Source organism: Rhamphochromis sp. 'chilingali' (assembly GCF_963969265.1).
Source record: "Rhamphochromis sp. 'chilingali' genome assembly, chromosome: 20".
In the NCBI taxonomy this organism is placed as follows: domain Eukaryota; kingdom Metazoa; phylum Chordata; class Actinopteri; order Cichliformes; family Cichlidae; genus Rhamphochromis; species Rhamphochromis sp. 'chilingali'.
Window position 1 is genome coordinate 17,829,365 of NC_137947.1, and position 20,014 is coordinate 17,849,378.

General features: G+C 40.1%; 1 protein-coding gene across 1 annotated transcript; it reads left to right on the forward strand.

Annotated features, from left to right (window-relative positions):
* Nucleotides 1-1,080: 1,080 nt before the first annotated feature.
* Nucleotides 1,081-19,723, forward strand: anxa11a (annexin A11a). Its single transcript, XM_080869246.1, has 15 exons — nucleotides 1,081-1,209; nucleotides 3,737-4,006; nucleotides 5,187-5,269; nucleotides 6,508-6,738; nucleotides 6,905-6,992; nucleotides 14,327-14,421; nucleotides 15,828-15,941; nucleotides 16,081-16,171; nucleotides 16,601-16,680; nucleotides 16,772-16,828; nucleotides 16,959-17,052; nucleotides 17,146-17,241; nucleotides 18,718-18,776; nucleotides 18,863-18,985; nucleotides 19,077-19,723. Exons 2-15 carry the CDS (start codon nucleotides 3,739-3,741, stop codon nucleotides 19,134-19,136), a joined length of 1,539 nt encoding a protein of 512 aa, XP_080725372.1. The 5' UTR covers nucleotides 1,081-1,209; nucleotides 3,737-3,738; the 3' UTR covers nucleotides 19,137-19,723.
* Nucleotides 19,724-20,014: the final 291 nt, after the last annotated feature.

Below are 20,014 nucleotides of genomic sequence, written 5' to 3' on the forward strand. Positions count from 1 at the left end.
ATAGAAAACTTAAAACATTTGGTGTGCCACCCCAATACTTTTAGTGGCCCCCGTATGGCCATCTGGAGGAGCCTTGTAATATCTTTTCATCATTACGTCCTGAACAAAATCATTGGACATCCTCTTCCCTCCCTGAAGGACCTGTACAGCACTCGCTGTCTCACGAGAGCACGTAGCATCCTACGGGATTTCACATACCCAAGTCACCGGGTGTTTAAGTGACCTCAGCAACCTGAATCTCCTGCCCAGATTTGGGTTGCCAAGGTCACAGACAAACAGACTCAAGGACAGCTTTTACAATAGGGCAATAGCCCTAATCAATGCTAACAGCTAACCTGATTGGCTACCTCCCTGGACTTTTTTTTGGAGGGCAATAATAATAATGTGCAAGAAACATTCATTAATTTCTTTTATTTATTTATGAAGTCATTCCTTTTTCTTTCTTTCTTTTTTGCTTATACCTTTTTGCGCTTATCACTCCACTTTAAAGTTACTGTGTTGTGTTGTTACTATTTGTGTTGTGTTTTGTTGTGTTTAGTTGTCGAGGTGGGACAGTTTCCATTTTCATTGTACTATTGTACTAGCTATGACTGTGCAATGACAATAAAATGTGTTATCTTATCTTATCTTATCTTATCTTATCTTATCTTATCTTATCTTATCTTATCTTGATAAGTAAAACTTTAGAACAGAATTGGTTGTCCTGTCTTCTTTTCTTTCTTTCTTTTTGGCTGTATATGTTCACAAGCCTACAGCATGGTTTCACTTCCTAATATTTTTTTATTTTATTTCATTTTATCTTTTAAAAATTGCTAAGACTTATTACTGCCAGCTACATTAATCATTACATTTTCTTGTAGCTCCAAGAAAATAAAAAGAAATGTACAAAGAAAGGGGATTAACTCAGTCATACACTCAGATATTCTTACCTGAGTAGGGTGTTACCTTCCAGGAACACATCAGTCAAACAACATACCTTTTGTGAAATAATAGCTGTCATGTTTTCCATTAAGTCACCATAGGTCACATATACGTCCAGCAGGGAGTAATTCGTTTTTGTTTATAGGCGTTGTGAAAGAGGACGGCTAGAGAGAGAGAGATGGGTGGGAACCTTGAATGGAAACTCTGCGTCCCACCCACACCACTTAAATACAACCAAGCTAGTCGAAGAAATACAAGCTTCCAGGAAGAGACTGCAAGAAAACTAAAGTAAGTGCTAAAAGCGAAAACAGCTTCCTACACAGACTAAAGCGTTGATTGATAGGTTAGTAAAGGTTATACCTGAGCTGGATCGTGGTGTCGTTTTTTAAGGCGTTTTGCTGCTTTGACGTCTACCGAGCTGCTTGTCTTCTCGAAGCAGTCGCTAGCTGCTCTGTCAACGTTATTACAGACATACCTTTGCCTTTAGCTCAGTCGAGGAAAGCTAGAAAGTACACACGCAGGTCGTAGTTTCGTTTTTGTTGCTTGATATTTTGTTATATTTATTTGTAGTTAGTTAGCTTAATGCGGGAAGCGAGCGAGCCTTCAATGGATTAGACGGATATGGCTACTCTATGTAAATACAGTTGGGAGCCAGTTTAACTTGCGAGCTCTCTAAAATTATTAACGCAGGCCCAAAGCATGGCTGTATGTATTTTATAATTAGCGAGCCAAAGGTTGGTTTCCGAGGACTGTCATAGTAGATTTTTAGCATATTATAACACTGGTCACGATGTTTAACCGGTCCAAAAGTCGCCTAAGTTATAAAGCGAGTAAACTGCGTATGTTACGATTTCCCAATATTAACAGTCACTTTTTTTAAAGACCGCAAACCCTTAAAAGAACATATATGGAGATGTGACTGCTTACAATTTGCAGGGGAAAACAGTCAGATGTGTTCCCCCTGAACAACATTTAAATGTGTTTAAGACAGATTTGAAACTAAACCGTATTTACTCATGTTTGTACACGAAGACCTTAACCTTAATACTCAGCATCAGTGTTTCTGAGCTGGACATCAGCAGTAGTTTAAGATAATGACGTGTGCTGTGTTGTTTTTAAGATAAAATATTCTAATTTGACCTCTGCATTTCCCTGAGTATCTTTCTTGCCCTGTGTGCTTATTCAGATGCAGTAGCAGCTTGTTTTCATCCTCAGTGCATAAAAGCAGTGAAGACTGTTCCAGTTAAGTCAACTGGAGTCAGTTTTACCACGGAATAAATGGGCCTGCTGGAGAACAAGCTTTTCATACTATGCCTAACCAAAATGAAAGTTTCCTTACCATCCCACCACTGAGCTAAAAGTATCTGTGATCACATGACTATGGAATGAAGAGTCTGTCCTTCATTAGGTTTCCATGACCATGGCCTCTACATTGCTACATTAGCAAAAGTTAATGGCGACTAGAAAAAGACTAGTTCAATTCATATTAAGGGAAGAAAGAAACGTAAAATGAGTTTCTTCAATTGTGCATGGCTTGGTTAACAGTGAAAGACAGTTTGGGGTCAGGGATATAAATCGGCTATAAAACCTGTAGTATCACTATACAAACAAGCATTGTGCAAATATTAGACCAGAAGCCAATTAAAGCACATCATTGTTAAATTCAGAAAAGCAGCAAAATTAACGTGCTTTACTGAGGTGTTGTAAACATTTTAAAAACTTTTGTTTATTTTTTATTTTTTTTAGTTTTAAACGTGTGAACTTGCCTTGAATAGTAGTTCACACGATTTTAACATGCAGCAGCAGCAACGGTGTAACCACACACTCCAAACCAGGAAACCAAGGCAACACATAGTCATTACCTTTTCACAGTTATAGGTTCTCAGGTCAGAAGTTCATTTCAACAAAAGATTACAAACATAAAGCATACAGATTTTAAAACTTTTAAATGTGGTATTAACAACACCACAAGTTATTGCTAGTAAAGCCAACTAAAGGTAAGTAAAATGTACAAGAAAACTAGATTTTGAGGGCAAACTAACTAAAAAATGAGGAAATGTACTTAGTTTTACTTTTTTTTTTTTTTTTTTTTTGAGACTTAGACGCACATGATTGTGAGTCAACTGTTTTCACAGAGTCTTGTGCTTTATTGTAATGCTAAATAATTAACTAATATCCAGGAATTCAAATCTTGCCTCTGACAAAGAACCTCTGCGTAACAGAAGATCCTTTCAGCTGGTCCCTTCACTACAGCTGGTAGTTTCACATGTTTGATTTGGCAGATTTTTATACTGGTTGATGAATTTAATTGGGGACATTTTGCTTGTTACACAAATGTGTAAACCACTACATTGTGGAAATACCATTTATGTAATAATTATTTAAAAAAAAAAACAAACCCGGAAGTAATAAAAACTTCAGTAACATATAAAACGGTAAAAACAAAACTGAAAGAGCAAATCGGCTCCAGGGGGCTAACCGAAATTAAACTCAAGACAAAAACACTCAAACGTAACATTCATCTTCCATTTTCTGCTCCATGTTAGAGTAAATAATAAAACCTCATTTGAAAATGATAAACTATAATGACTCTGTTTAGAAATGCGATGCACGTTGCATCATTTGCATATTACTTAAAGGTGCAGTTCACATAAACGTTTGATCTTTTACTTTTCTTTTTCATTTTCAACAGATGATGTACTTTTTAATGGAGGCAGCTGCACAAAATGATAATGATGCTGCAGATTCTTATTATTTGTAAGAGGTTATGTTGTATGGTGGGCATCCCTTTGACTGCTCTGTTTTATGTTTAAAGCAATGAGCTACCCTGGATACCCCCCTCAGGCAGGAGGATACCCCCCTCAGGCAGGAGGATATCCCCCACAGGCAGGAGGATACCCACCTCAGCCTGGGGCTTACCCTCCACAACCAGGTGCTTACCCTCCCCAAGCGGGAGGTTACCCCCCACAGCCGGGTGGCTATCCTCCTCAAGCTGGAGGCTACCCACCACAGGCAGGAGGATATCCACCTCAAGCTGGAGGTTACCCACCACAGGCTGGAGGTTACCCACAGGCACCACCTCAAGGTGAGCCACTGTGCAGGACTGTTAAAGTCAGTGCACACTTTTGCACACTTAAGTAAAGAGAAGATTCATTTCTTTGTAAAGATTTTGTGATGTATATAATTCTACTTTCTGCAGCAAGGTTGTTAAATCTTAGCATGTAGCGCTGGTTGCTGCTGTTGATTGATGGATTAATCCATCAGTTAAATGTGTTTATCGTTATGTCCTGTCAAACTCTGACTGTAATGACTGAAGCGGATGAGTCATTTGGTCTCCTGTTCAGAGTCCAGCAGACCTTGAATGTGATCTAATTTTATCTTCAGGAAATCTGCACACAAAACAAGTCTGTTTGCACAACGATACACAGCTCTGCACCGTATATACACAAATTAACTGTTGTTGTATGTGACAATGACACATACAGCAACACGGCCAACTAATAAATATCATTTTCATATCTTACTGATGTATTAAATAAATTAAAATGATTGCCTGTCACTTAACATTAAGCCGAATGCAAAGAAGTTGGAAAGAAAAGAAGTAACATTTATACAACTTTTCATATAATTGCTGATTTGAAGATTTGCTTATTACAGGCTCAATAGTCAGTCTTTATCCGAGGCCAATCTGACGAGCTGCTAGCTGTAGCTTCATATTTATCATTCAGACATGAAAGTGATCTTAATCTTTTTATTAACATGTGTTTTGGTTAATGTGAAATGGTGCCTACTTTCAGTTAAGTGGTGTTTGCAGGCAACTGGGATCATGAGAATTTATACTTAATGGACTGGAGTTCATAACTTTGTTTATGTGTCCTTTAACCTTTGACAACAGTGTTTACAAATTGCTTCGGAAATTCCATTACAACAGAAAGAGGAAAATGATATGATAAAGGAAAATTAAAGTGTATATCTAACAGCAGTGATGACCATTAAGGACAATAAAAGATGACATCACCTAAAAACAAACAACATGACTTGAAGGACATTACTCATGGAAGGAGTACCGTCATATCTAAAATCGAAGAATATGAACGGACTCGTAGTTGGTCAGCATTTCTGCGTTCCAGCTGTTGGCGTTATTCATCCCACATGCAAATTTTAAAATGATCCGTAGAATCTCAAAATGAGCTTTAAATGAAAACAAGGAGCAAGTGCAGTTCCTTAAATTTCCTGAATAGTTTCTTCTTTGTTAACTTGTGCAGGCAGCTGGGGTGGAGGGCCTACAGGTGGATATCCCTCCATTGGTCTTGATGGCTTATCCAACCCTGGATACAATCCTGGCATGGTAAGTTTGATCTCAAAATATACATCCCAGAAATTTGTAAAATTTTGTTTAATGCATGATCACTGGATTTTTGCCTTAAATATTCAAGTTAGAATTACACGCCATTAATGGAATATCACGCACTTTCACTTTACGGTAAGATGGTTTCAAAATACGTCTCCCTAAATTCTCAGCATTATTGCTTTTTTTTTTTCCCTTACCTGTTTTTTTTCCATTTTTCCTGCATGAAAAGCAGTCATAAACTTAATTTCTGTGTATTGTTCTTAAAGATACCAATGCCCTTTTTTTTACTCTTTGACTTTCCCCATGCATTTTCTTTTTATTTGGTCTGTCAGATGTATGCAATGACATTTTAATAGCTTGGCCACACTTTCTTTGGATTCTTCTTTATATCCTCCTGAGACCCAGAACTATAAATGTTATTAGTGGTTCAATGGAGCATTTTTTTTCCGGGAGGGGTTAAAATTGTTCAGGTTTTATTTCATGACCGAATGATGTGGTGTAATATATAAAAATGGTTAGATGACAGAACCCCATCTGATTACTGAAATGTAAGTTTAACAAAAAACAGAGGAGGACTTAACAGACAAACCACACAAGTCCATCATGGCTAACAAATACTGTGTATTTAATTTAACTGCCCTTCCACATTTCTGAATAAAGGTTTTGCCTCACTCTGCCATCTGCTTCCTAAAGTATGTACATAGATTGAAAATGTAAAGTAGTAAGTCCAGATGTCTGTTAGTAAGGACACTAAAAAAAAATAGAAAGCCCATGATATCCCCTCGCCGGTACAGAGGAATAATACAGATTGCATAAATAGTATTTGACGGAGAGGTCTCAGACTCATGCCTGCCCAAACAAAAAAGGAAAACAAAAATGAAGTGTTGGGTCTTAGGAGGATATCATGTATAAACACCAGGAATATTGAACTCAGTTTGAGTATTTACTTGGAAATATTTATTTTAATCATGGTAATTTGACAAACAAGTGTAACCAAAAAAGGTGTGACCAGCTACCTGTATTAAAAATTAAAAAATCTTCAAGAATCTGTGCACATGTTATGGGATGACAATATTTCCAAATCACAGGCTAACCAGATCTCTGGAGCCATGGGGGGGTTTCCTCCAAACACGTCCATGTTTGCCCAAGTCCCTGGGGGCTACCAACCTGCCCCTCAACCTGGTGGGTTTGGTGGCCCCATCCCTAACCAACAGTCATGTGGCCTGTACCCACAGCCAGGAGGAACCATGCCACCACAACAAAACCAGGGTCCAGCAATGGGTTACCCTGGTCAGCCTGGCCAGCCAATGCCTGGATACCCGGGTGCACCATCACCCAACCCATCCATGCCAGGTTATGGAGGAGCACCAGCACCTATGCCTGGGTACCCAAATGCCCCATCAGCAAATCCATCCATGCCAGCCTATGGTGGAGGAGGAGCCATGCCAATAGCTCCACCTATCAATGTAAGAGTAATTTTTTTTTTTGTTGTTGTTTTTTTAACTTATTTGTTTAAAAACAATTAAATGTATTCTTGTTATTCCTCTCTGAATGTGTTTAATGTACTTTGTGTTTACAGTGCAGTGTTGCAAAACTAACTTAATAACCCTAGTTCAAATTAACCTGTTCCAGAGAGGATTCAGGGGAACAATCAAGGACTTTCCTGGAGCTGACCCTCTCAAAGATGCGGAGGTCCTGAGGAAGGCCATGAAGGGCTTTGGTGAGTGTTATGGACATAGACTCTGATCAGGAAGAATAAACTCTATTTTAAGCAAGAACAGAGAAACTTTCCAGTTTAGGTGGGGGGAATTTGAAAAGCTTTATACTGTCTGACTATGTAAATTGTTCTATCTTGTGCAGCTTAAACATCCCAGAAAATAGGCAAATAGGCAAGACACTCTGGATATTGTACATTTGGGAAACTGTGTTCTGTTTGTTCTTCTGGGAATAATCCCATTTAATATTTTACCTGATTCACAGCCTGATAAATAAGCACATGTTTAGCAGGGTAGCCTTTTTAAAACTATGGGTGAATAGTAGGGCTGCAACGATACTCGTATCGATATTGAACCGTTCGATACAGTGCTTTCGGTTCGGTACGCATATGTATCGAACAATACAAAATTTGTAATTTATTTTATCAACTTTCCTTCTGACGATGCTGTCTGTGTTGAGCGCTCAGTGAATCTGCGTTCGACTACTCCGCCTATGCTGCACTGTCGAGCGCAGATCCACTGAGCGTTCAACACAGACAGCATCCTCAGAAGGAAGAGCGCAGGGCAAGCTAGCGAGACAGAAGTTAAGCTCTCCTTGCAACATGGCAAATTGAACCTCCCCCACCCTCATTCAGATCTGGCGTTTGGAATTATTTTGGTTTTCATGTGACGTATGACCCTGAAGGTAAGCCCGTCATGAACTAAAGTAGGGCTGCCACGATTAGTCGACTAGTCACGATTACGTCGACTATCAAAATCGTCGACGACTGATTTAATAGTCGACGCGTCGTTTGAAGCTTTGTAAGATCCCACAAGACGCAGGAATAAGTAGTAGGATTTAAGAGTGTAATAACGGACTGAAACAGAAGATGGCAGCACTGCATGTACAAGGATGCCAGCTGCCGTTAAACCCCGAAGAAGAAGCAGCAGCGTCCCAGAATTCATAGCGCAGCCCAGCTCAGTTTCCAACAATGGCGGCAGCTAGTTAGTTTTAATATTACTCTTATTATTCTTTCTGGGTCACAAAATAAACGTTTAACATATTTTCAGGCGAGAATGTAGCTGTGTAAACCTCAAATATCTGCTCAGTTTATCAAGACACCACATATTTTCAAAAGCGCTCCGACGTTTTCGGAGACGTCTGTTACCCACTAGCTTGATAGCGAGCCGGGGGCTAGGCTCACTAGAGCCGTGAGAACACCGGACTCCCGGCAAATCGTTTTCAAACCCACCGCCATCTTTCGCTACTCAGGTTAAACATGATATATAAGTAGGGATGGGTATCGTTTAGGTTTTATCCGATACCGGTGCCAAATCGGTACTTTTGAAACGGTGCCGGTGCTTAAACGGTGCTCGAACCGGTGCTTAAAGAATGGAGAACACAAAATTGGTCCAAAAACCATCCGTCCATCATCATCCGTCATCATTTCTGCTACACTGGCAGGGCTAGGGGCCAGGACTCTCCTCTTCGTGTTTTTGGGGGATGTTGCATAACAGGCAACCCACCCGCAGTAGATGTGCACGGTGTGAGGTCTCGCAGCACGCTATCAAATACGGCGCATTTCTGGGCTTTTAAAAAAAAAACGCTATGCGTCGCCAGCTGTTTAATCGGATTCTTGGTGTTACCTCCTTTGACAGTATCACAGTATCAGCTTAAAGCACTTGTTGCAGGCTGCTGAGTTTGCATATTTTGCTATGAAGTACAGCCAGACTTTGACTGCTTAGCCTTGGACATTTTTAATCTGTAGCTCTGCTCTAACAGAACGTACGTACCTGGCCCCGCCTACTATCCTCGGAAACGTAAAATGATTGGCTAGAAGTGTATCACAGCTCAGGAAAAAAAAGCACCGAAATAAAGCACCGAAATGTGCGCTGCTTTTCGGTCTGGTTACTACCGTTTATGTCAGAACCGGTGCCATCATGGCACCGGACACCGGTACCCATCCCTAAATATAAGTCACTTAGATAACTTAACAATGTTATTGTTTGGCTTTTTTTTTTAGTATTTTATTTGTTCCTGAGTAAATCTGTTTGGCTGAGATTAAAGTTATAGTTTTTACACAGCTGAATAAACATCAAGCAGACAGCTGATTATCAGAAGTGTGAGATGCTGGAGAATTTACTCCGGTGTCCTGTTATATTTTAGATAGCAAGGAGTTTATTAAACTTCACCGAAACAATCTGCAAATTTCATTAAAATTTAATAAACTATCATCTTGTCTTTATTTTTAGTTAGCACAGACCTTAAACACTTAAAGCTGTAAGCTAATGATAGTTATATAAGAGCAGATGCTGCTGGTGCAATAAGCTGTACGTTTTACGTCCAATGGATGATGATCTGATTAGTCGACTAATCGCAAAAATAATCGGTGACTAGTCGACTATCAAAATAATCGTTTGTGGCAGCCCTAGACTAAAGTAAAACAGTATGTTGGATGTGCCACGCAATGCTCAATTACATGGGTGGGAACTAGTGTGTTAGCACAGTTAGCTCGTTAACGTGTTGGCCGTCTAGCCCCACACACGGGGCGATCAGGGGTAGCTCGTTAAAGTCATTTCAACGAGATTAACGCTGACAGCACTAGTGGGAACACAACGAATATGACTGCACATTTACACCGACATCATCCTAGTGCAAAGACAAGTGGACAAAAACAACAAGCATGCATGCTACAAACTTTACCCGAGTCATTTAGACAGCCGTTAGCACATGATTCTCCTTATGGGGACCTGATATGTTTAATATTGTGGCGAGCTCAGACAAGGAGGAGACGGAGGTGTCGTTTGGTCTTGCTTCCCGTGAGCTAGCCAGGGAGCACAGCCGTTTATTGACATCTGCAGAAGAACACTGCCGCTAGCTAACTGCTCAGCGTGGCAACCGCACAGCAACAACAACAACAACACACAGGGCGCCCTCTGACCCCGGAAGGACACACCGTCGCAGCGAGAGGGCGTCACCCGTCACTATGGCAACATAAACAAAACATAACTGTACAAACAGAACCCCGAACAGCCCTGACCCGCTACATAGCCCCCACCTAAGGGGTCAGTCGTCCCCGACGACCCCATTACCCCACACAAAGTCCTGCAAATGTCCAGGTGCCTTATTTTGGCGCACCGGCTGGTCACGACCGGCGGGGGAAAAGTCACTCGGGTCAGAACATGGGGTGCCACCATCATCCCACTTCTGACACCAATGTGGCGAGCTCAGACAAGGAGGAGACGGAGGTGTCGTTTGGTCTTGCTTCCCGTGAGCTAGCCAGGGAGCACAGCCGTTTATTGACATCTGCAGAAGAACACTGCCGCTAGCTAACTGCTCAGCGCGGCAACCGCACAGCAACAACAACAACACACAGGGCGCCCTCTGACCCCGGAAGGACGCACCGTCGCAGCGAGAGGGCGTCACCCGTCACTATGGCAACATAAACAAAACATAACTGTACAAACAGAACCCCGAACAGCCCTGACCCGCTACAATATGCTGCTGAGAATATAGCCCAGAAGAAGCGTATAGTATAGCTTTTATTTTGGAAAGAGCCATTTCTCTGTAATAAACTCTCTTTTTCAAAGATGAGTGATTCCTCAATCAGATACAGGGCTCGCAAAATCGCTAGCCCGACGTCCCGGGGCTAGCGATTTTTTTTTTCCAGTCGGGCTACCAAAATCTATCTCTGCCCTGCCCGTCGGGCTATTGTAGGAAGGAAAAATATATGTCAATGCTTTTGCATTCTTTTGGAAATGTAGCTGGGTAATTATGTCATTGGCATCGGGGAGCCACTGTCAATATGTGACATATTGAAATCGCGTTTGAATTTGCGCTTGTTTTTTTTGCTTTCACTTTGCAATCAGGCGAACTGTGTATAGAGAGCGACAGTACTGATTGGTGAGTGATGATAATTTGCGCACCAATTCCTCTGACATCGTCTTATCAATCGTTAGCTTACTATGCAAACATGACAAGTGAAATCTCCCGCAGCAAGCTTAAACATGTGAGCGGTTGATCGCGCAGAGAATCGCTGACCGTTATGTGTGTGTGTGCGTGTGTAAAAGCAGCAGGATATATATTTTAGTTCTGGGGTCCGTTCTTCGTACCTCGCTAAGTAAGTTAGCTGGATTTGATTGTTGACGATTTCGCGTGATCTTGGATCGTTCGGTTCCCCGAAGCTCATCCGGGACTTGCTGTCGTAGCAACAGAGCCGTAAGCGTAAACCTGCTCGGTAGCAGGTTTACTTTATGTAAACAGGATTAGATCGCGGCCACTCAGGTATGTCCGCTTCATTTATACGAAAGCAACAGCGATATTCCACCACTGTTTCACCATAAATAAATAACATCAATGTAACCAAAGATAATGCAGCACCTGATCCTTTTATTGATTTCACACAGATACATACAGGTCATTTCCTAAAAAAGGGAAATGTACTATTAACATTCTATTACATGTATGTGATTATTACAGATGTAATTCATATTTCAGAGTAGCAATTGCAAATTACTTCGTGTAATCAAGATGAGAGACCACGGCTATAAAAGCGAAGGTGGATTTGGGAAGCCTGTCGCAGCCATGTCCTGTCCGTATACGCGAGCAGCCCATTGCGGAAGGTGCAAGATTGATAAGGGGAGTCCTCAGAATTCAGCGTATATTGCGGGATAGACAGGATCCTTTAGCTCAGCGCGACAGTGTGCTCATAGAGAGATATCGATTTTCCCGCGAGGGTATTATTTACTTAACCAACTTGTTGACGAGGGGGTGCAGGACCACCACCTGTCTTTTTTTGCTCTGCCCTTTTCTTGGTTGCTGTTATGAACAAACAAACAGATTATTTCAGGGTCTCTTTCCAAGAGACGAAAAGCAATATAAGTGATAAATATTACCATTCTGTGGAATATTCTTATATTTCACTTTTACTTGTTCCCATGTTCTAGTGGGTCCTGTTGTGGCTCTAATGTGGAAGGGGATATAATATAACATAATATAATGTAATATAATATTGGATAATATAGTGTAATATAATAAATCTACCCTACCGCCTACTGGTGTTGGCCAGAGGGGCCGATGGCGCGATATGGCAGCCTGGCTTCTGTCAGTCTGCCCCAGGGCAGCTGTGGCTACAACCGTAGCTTGCCTCCACCAGTGTGTGAATGTGAGAGTGACTGAATAGTGGCATTGTAAAGCGCTTTGGGTGCCTTGAAAAGCGCTATATCAATCCACTCCATTGTTATTGTTATTATTAAATCACTTACGAGTTTAATTTGTCAGCAACTTTCTGCCAGCCCTCTCTCCTTGCTTTTGCAGCCTTTGCAGTGTTCCCTTGCGTTCTGATTAAACTCTGAAACTCCTGAAATCCCTCACTCAAGAGTTCTTGCTCTGCTGCCGAAAAATACCGAGCACGCTCCTTCGACATTTGCGCCGACCAATCAGAGGGTTGCCGATCAATGTTTCTACTATCGATGCGTAGCCCCTTTTACGATACCCAGTGATCTCACATTACTTCATCCAGCTGTACTAATCGTCAACAGCAGGTGTGTTCGGAGAACCGGATTAGCGAGCTCACAGTTAGCGCGATGATTTGGTCTTGGATGTGTTATTTGATCTTGGATGTAGTAAGTGACGTACGAAGAACGGGCCCCTGGTGAGCCAAATAAGACAGGTCAGGGTGAAGAAGTGACACAAAGAAAAGCTTACCACAAAACGGAAAAGTTATGACAAATCAGACTACAAGGCAAAAAGAAAGTGCAGCTTTATGGTTTCATGGACAAAAGAATTTCTGTGGCTGCAATATGACGAGCTATATAATCGGGGCTGCACATAAGTGGTCCGCAGGTGCGCATTCGCTGTCAAAAAGAAAAACAAAAAACGCACACAAAATATGAAGTTGCAACGCGTGTTTGCATACATAAGATTTTCTGGAGGAGGACAGACATTTGTTTAAAACTCTTAAAGATGTCGAAGAAGCTCCTTTAAGCAATTACTTTGGTGTTCCTCCACCTCCAAAGAAATGTCAGATGGAATCCGAACCACAAAAGAAGCGCGTATCCTCGGAAAAGTGGTTGCAGGACGTGAGCTGGCTTCAAACAAATGATGAACACACAGAGATGTGGTGCGGAATGTGCCGTGAAAATCCCACTCTAGCGGACAAAAACAGTGCTTTTTATATGGACGCAAACGCGCGTTGCAACTTCTGGTGCGCGTCTTTTATTTTGACAGCGAATGCGCACATGCGGACCACTTATGTGCACCCGTGTAAATAACATAATGTTCTGCCGGGTGTGTTGTTGGTTTTCTCTCGATTTCTGAGTCGACAAGCGCCTTTGTTACTGGGACCAGTCATTTTAAGAAAGGCCCCCATTAGAACCCATGAGAAATGCAAGAAATGCATTATTGCTCAGTCTGCAATATCTTTCCCAGAACAAACACCAATTGCAAATAACATACTAAAAATAAACCTGAAAAATCTGTTTAGAACAGTGTACTATGTTGCAAAGAGTGAACTACCACTGGCAAAATTTAGCAGTCTTTGCAAATTTCAAAAAGCAAATGGCCTCGATCTTGGTTCCACTTGCCTCTTACCCGTGACTTCGGTGGAAATTTCAAATTCAGGATCTGACACAGACTGATTCATGTCCTACACAGTTCTTACAAGTTCATAGAAATTTCTGTTCAATTAGAACCAAGTATTTGAGTTGATGATTGTAATTTTTATACAATGTTGCAATTTGTTTTTCAACAATTTTTTGATTAATGTTTTGTTTCCTTTACAATATTATACTTTAACGTATAATATTGTAAAGGAAACAAAACATCAATCAAAAAATTGCTCTCTTTTTTTTTTTTTTTAATTCGGGTTATTGGGCTACCAAAAACTGAAGAGTCCCTGCCCGAAGGGCTACCAGGGATTTTGAAATTTTGAGACCCCTGAGAGATAGAGATATATATATATATATATATATATATATATATATTTTTTTTTTAATTACTTTTGTTTCAGCAACATTAAATTTAAAAACTGTACTTTTGAGTTAAAATATATATTTATAATTTTTAATAAATGACAAATTAAAAGGGCATGAACATTTTTTTTGTATCGAAAAAATATCGAACCGTGACACCAAAGTATCGAACCGAACCGTGAATTTTGTGTATCGTTGCACCCCTAGTGAATAGTCATTTATTGTCATTAGCTCAACACAGCCCTAGTTTTCTTCTTTTCTATGCCATTTTCATTTCATTCATAGTGTGAATTAAATGTGAGAAGAAGCCAATTTTTTTTTTTTTTTTTTTTTTTTTTTTTTTTAATTGATCTGTGCCTGACTTGACATCTCTGGCTTGTCTGTGCAGGAACTGATGAGCAAGCCATCATTGAGTTGCTCGGGAGTCGGTCCAACAAACAGCGCGTTCCTTTGCTCCGGTCTTACAAAACCGCCTATGGCAAGGTAACGATTCTCATAACTAATGCCTTTTTCTTTTTTTCTTTTTTTTTCTCTTAGTACTGTGTATACAAACAATTTGCCAAAATAGAAACATGACTTTGTCTCATTACATAGCAGTAGGTAAATCATGCTAATAGACCATGTGCACGAGAAAATGCTAACTTCCTGGTTTGAGACCGGATGTGGGGTTGTACATTTCCGGTAGCTTTACTTTGCGGTCAATCACTACTGCGAAGATATACTCGAAAATCATGTCCAAAACTTGAAAACGGAAAGATCGCGTTAAGTTACAAAGAGCAGAAGGTGGGAACACTCACCACTGTTGTGTCATAAAAAGTCGAATGATCAATTTTGACGTTTAAACAGTTTAGATCGATCACTTGTTTACATCACTCAACACAAGCAGAACTGCATTACAAAATCAGAAGACACATCGTCCACATTCAGAAGCACATCTCTGTATAGTGACTGGTCTTATGATTTAAACAGGCAAATGTTCAGCATTCAAACTACAGGTGAAGAATAGTCAAACCAGATGTTTCCCCTTTATGTCGATATCAGCTAGTCAAGTACACACCTACACAGCATGTCAACAAACCGTGAAAAAAGCCACACAAAAAATGAATGATTGCTGGTAACGGTTTCTATACATTAGTATTTACGAAGGGTATGTTGTGACTTATCTTCAAAATTACAGTGGTCCCTCGCTATAACGCAGTTCACCTTTCACCTCGCTGTTTCGCAGATTTTTTTTTTTAGTGCAAGTTTGCATGCTTATTTTTACGTTACATTGTGTCCTGCGTCCTGATCGCTGCAGACGATCTCCTCCGTGACGTCTCTCCTGTACAGTACAGAATCGCTGCATCGATCGCTAGCAGTGTGACTCTGAAGTGCAGTACTGTATGTCGACGAAACGTTTTGCACCATCAAAAAATAAAATTGGCTACTTGATTTCACCTATCGCTGGTTATTTTTAGAACATAACACCCGCGATAAACCAGGGACCGCTGTTTACAGATACTGAGAAATATAAAATTTGAATCCCTTTTCTCTTTTGCTCTGAGGCGCGGGGGAAAAAATATCGACAAGTCGATGGACATCATTTACAGATATATTGGGTAAATGCCCAAGACATCTATAGAAATGTAAATCGCCGCTTGATTCATTCATTTGCTTAACTTGTTTTGGACCCTAAACAAGGCGCGAATAGGACACCGGAAACAAAGCTCCCCACAGGAGTTTCCACACCGGAAGTAGCATATGCTAACGTGCACATAGTCTATCGTGCCGGTCAGATTCAGAGGGGATTGAATGTCCTTAAAGCTGATTGTTGTTAGGCCACAGTGGAGTTTTGCAGCAAAATTTTCAAGGAGCAGTTAACGATGGTTTTGAACCATCCCCGCTTTCAGGATCTGATTAAGGATCTGCACTCAGAACTGTCTGGGGATTTCAGGAAGCTCGTCATGGCCATGCTGAAGACCCCCACTGAGTTTGATGCCTCTGAACTCAACAGTTCCATAAAGGTAAATACTGAGAAAATGCATGTTGGTGTGTCGCATCATAACGAAGGTCTGAATGCATGCTCATTGAAAAGACATACACAGGCTGCTGCAATCCAGACAAAGAGGTTCTTATGATAGCATTATTCTGTCCTCTTAATAGGGAGCTGGAACTGATGAGGCTTGTCTAATTGAGATCCTGTCTTCTCGCTCCAATGCTGAAATCAAGGAGATTAACCGTATTTACAAACAAGGTTTGATGCTTGAGGGTTTTTTTTTGTTTTTTTTTTAAATGCTGCTTTTCCTCACTGCTCTCTTAACCTTAGTCTCACAGCATGACACCACTGAGATTGATTGCATAGAGGATAAGCTTAGTGTATTTAGATGTGGGTAGCACGATAACGCCTATAAATTCTGATTTGATAGCAAGAAAGCTGTTGCAATTCTAATATCAAAACATATAAAATAAGGGTATTATTTTAATTACTTAATCATTCACTGTTTGCTCTTTTAGCTCTTTATATTTATCTACTTGTGTCCCATTTTCCCCTTTGTCACTAATCTGGGCTACAAAATATTCCCAGATAGCTGTTTGTAGTATATTGATCTGAGAAATTTAGTCACATTTGATATTTTTCTCACATTTGATATGTTTAAAAAAAACATCATATTTGCCATATCAGAATACAAGAAGTCACTGGAGGATTCAATTAGTGGAGACACCTCAGGCCACTTCCGCAGGCTCCTGGTCTCTCTCGCTCAGGTATAGTTGTGAAACACTTGTGCACCACCTGCTTTTGTTAGAAACTACTTTCGAATTTGTACTAGGAAATGTGCTGCTCTCTGTTTTGCAGGGTAATCGGGATGAACGAGAAAATGTCGACATCTCGCTGGCTAAACAAGATGCTCAGGTAAAACCTCCGGATTTCATGTTGTTGACTTATGTTCAGTGATTCACCTGCATGTCTTAAAATGGTCAATCCTTGATTTCTTTGAGTGCAAGGACATTCAGTTTGTCACACCTGGCTTTTGTCTAAACAGGCCCTGTATGCTGCTGGAGAAAACAAACTGGGAACAGATGAGTCCAAATTCAATGCCATTTTATGTGCCAGGAGCAAATCCCATCTCAGAGCAGGTATAAATTCTGGATTAGTAAACAAAGGCAAATCTTTGGCGTCCTTTTCAGTCTGTTTACCTGTTTCCTGTGGATTTGTGGTTATGTGTGTAGTGTTCCTGGAGTACCAGCAGATGTGCGGTAGGGATATTGAGAAGAGCATCGGCAGGGAAATGTCTGGCGATCTTGAGAGTGGCATGTTGGCAGTGGGTAAGAATGCGCACACGCCTATTCAAGTTTTTACTTAAAAGAGCCACTCCCATGTGCTGGGAAAGTTAGACTGTGTGCTACGTAAAAGGTCAATGATTGTAGAGGCATGCACGCAGTAAAGGATTCACTATTAACTATTAAACTGCCTTACTGGATTAATACTGTACTGCAGTTAACTTTGCTAAATGTGTTGTACAGATGCAAGGGTCCTTCAAATGCTTAATCTTTGTTTTGTCTTGCCCTCCTCCTTCTCCCCCTTTTGCCATCAATTCACAGAGATATGGTAGAGTAACCTGTTTTTTTTTTTTGTTGTTTTGTTTAGATATTATTTCTATTTTTTGTGAACTCTTTCATTAGTTTTCCACATCCCCTCTGTGTTATCATTCTGAGTTTTGTGCAGTGCAGTGTTGAAAGTTTGCCACAGTTTTGGTTTTTTTTGTTTTGTTTTTGGGGGTTTTTTTGTTTTTTAATTTGCTCTAAAGCTTCAACCAATACCTCACCTGATAGGTTTGTAGCTTGAACCTATTCGCTGGAGCGTTAAGGACAATTTGCTACACAGCAAAACAAGACACGAGTTCTTCATGTTTCTCGTGCATGGGAGAGAACCGGACAAACGCCGTTCCTTCGCTTGACCCCAGTTGCTCTCGTCCGCTCCCCCGTAACACTGCTCTTTTATTGAGGTTACATGAATATGCATAGGTTCATTAACATACGACGTCTACATACAGACAAAGAGTACCGTGTGTGTGTGTGTGTGTGTGTGTGTGTGTGTGACCCCATAAATGACTTCCCTAAACCTGCTGGTCTGGAAGTCTAACAGTTCATCTAAACAAAAGGCACTTAGCCTAAAACAGATATAGCCACGTTTATCCTACCATAAAACAATAAGAGAAGGTTCGACCTCTCCCATGCTCCCAGAGTGCTCTCTAATGCACACAAAGTTTGCAGACTATCAAGGATCAAACCTTTACCAATCTAAAACTAATTATAAAACTCTAAGCATATATAAGTAGATATTTCTAAGCATAAATGACAATCAACAATACAAAACCTAACATCACCTTTAGGGCTTAGAAGAATTTTTCAGCTTTATTGCTTTATGTAGATGCTCAGGTGGTGGTGGAGTAAATATCATGTGAATATTTAATGTCACATTTACTATTTCACAGTAGATTTGAGCCTGACGTTGATGTTGTTGTGTTTTCTGTTGGGGTGTTTTTGTTTTGTTTTATGTTACTTAATTTGTTTCACCTTGCTGTTATTGTTGTGGATACATCAGGAAGTCCAGTTTAATAAGATTTAAATAACATAACACAATAACATTCAGATACTTCTTTTTAAGAAGTTTTTTTTGTTGTTGTTTTGTTTCCATTTCACAGATGTCATTTTGTGGTGTTTTAGAGAAATAAACTGCTTTTGTACAGTTAATAATATATTGTTGTTGTCTTGGTAATGACTTGGTTTTCTCTGTTTTAGTGAAGTGCATTAAAAATACACCTGCATATTTTGCTGAAAGACTCTACAAGGCCATGAAGGTGAGACAGCCTGTTCCCTTTCTATGCGTTACTAAATAGATGAAGCATCATATTCATTTTTTGTGCGTGTTATTTTTTGTGTGCAGGGAGCTGGGACAAAAGACAAAACTCTGATCCGGATCATGGTCTCCCGTTCCGAGGTTGACATGCTGGACATTCGCCAGGAGTATTTGAAAAATTACGGCAAGTCTCTGTACACTGCGATCTCTGTAAGTATCCACTATGATACAAAAGCACTGTATCCACTAAAATCTGTTTTTAAGAGACCGATGTTTAATTTTCTTGGCCTGTGTTGAACAGGGAGACACATCAGGAGACTACAAGAAACTCCTACTCAAGCTCTGCGGGGGCAGTGACTGAAAAAGGGAGACGTTCTGTCGACTTCTTTACAGATGCTTCTTCAAATATAATCTTTCTGAGTCATCTGTATGCACTATACACACACTGCATACTTGCATGCCATGTCAATGCTTTCAATGCAAAATTTACCTAGCTTTGAAAAGCTCATACATATTGTTGCCTTTCTATGCAAAACATGTTTTATATATATTTTTTGTTTGTACTATATTGGCCGGATATGACAGTACATGGATTTACAAAATAGATTTGTAAGAGTTTACATTGGATTTTGAAGAGCTATATATATATTTTAAAAGATTTTTTTTATTGTGCCAATATGATCAGATACTGAACTGTATCTGATGTTTAGCAGCTAGCTCATGTGAGGCATATAATACATAGCAGCTAAGTACCAAAGTAAAAGATGATGCTTGCAATTGTACAATCTCTTCTCTATATTTTTTTTTCTAGTCTTGAGTTTTGTTTCTAAAAGCTATGTTTGCAGTAGTTTTGTCACATAAAGGTCACTATAGTTCATCATTGAGCATGATGTTTCATAATTAAGGTGCCATTTTCAGGGGATTCAGGAAATAAATACTGAGAATGTACACTGGGATTGTTTTTTTTTTTTTGTTTTTTTTTTGTTCATTCAACCATAAAACTGCAACAAACTCGATGAAAAGGCTTTAGGAAACGGGCATACACTCTAGTGTATGTCACATCCATTTATTGGATCACAAGCGCAAGTGGATTCTGGTGAAAAGGCGTTGTGAATATATGAATATGGCAGTAATGCTTTTTTTTTTTTTTTTTTTTTTTTTTTCAGAAGAAACCAAGTTTAGTTACATTTTTATTTGTGTCACACCACATTACCAACATCTGTTGCCTCAAGCAGACAA

Coding starts and splice junctions, on each gene's coding strand:
- anxa11a (XM_080869246.1), top strand. CDS start 3,739: ATGAGCTACCCTGGATACCCCCCTCAGGCAGGAGGATACCCCCCTCAG. Junction 14,422..15,827: donor ACAAAACCGCCTATGGCAAG/GTAACGATTCTC, acceptor CCCCGCTTTCAG/GATCTGATTAAGGATCTGCA. Junction 17,053..17,145: donor CAAATCCCATCTCAGAGCAG/GTATAAATTCTG, acceptor TTATGTGTGTAG/TGTTCCTGGAGTACCAGCAG.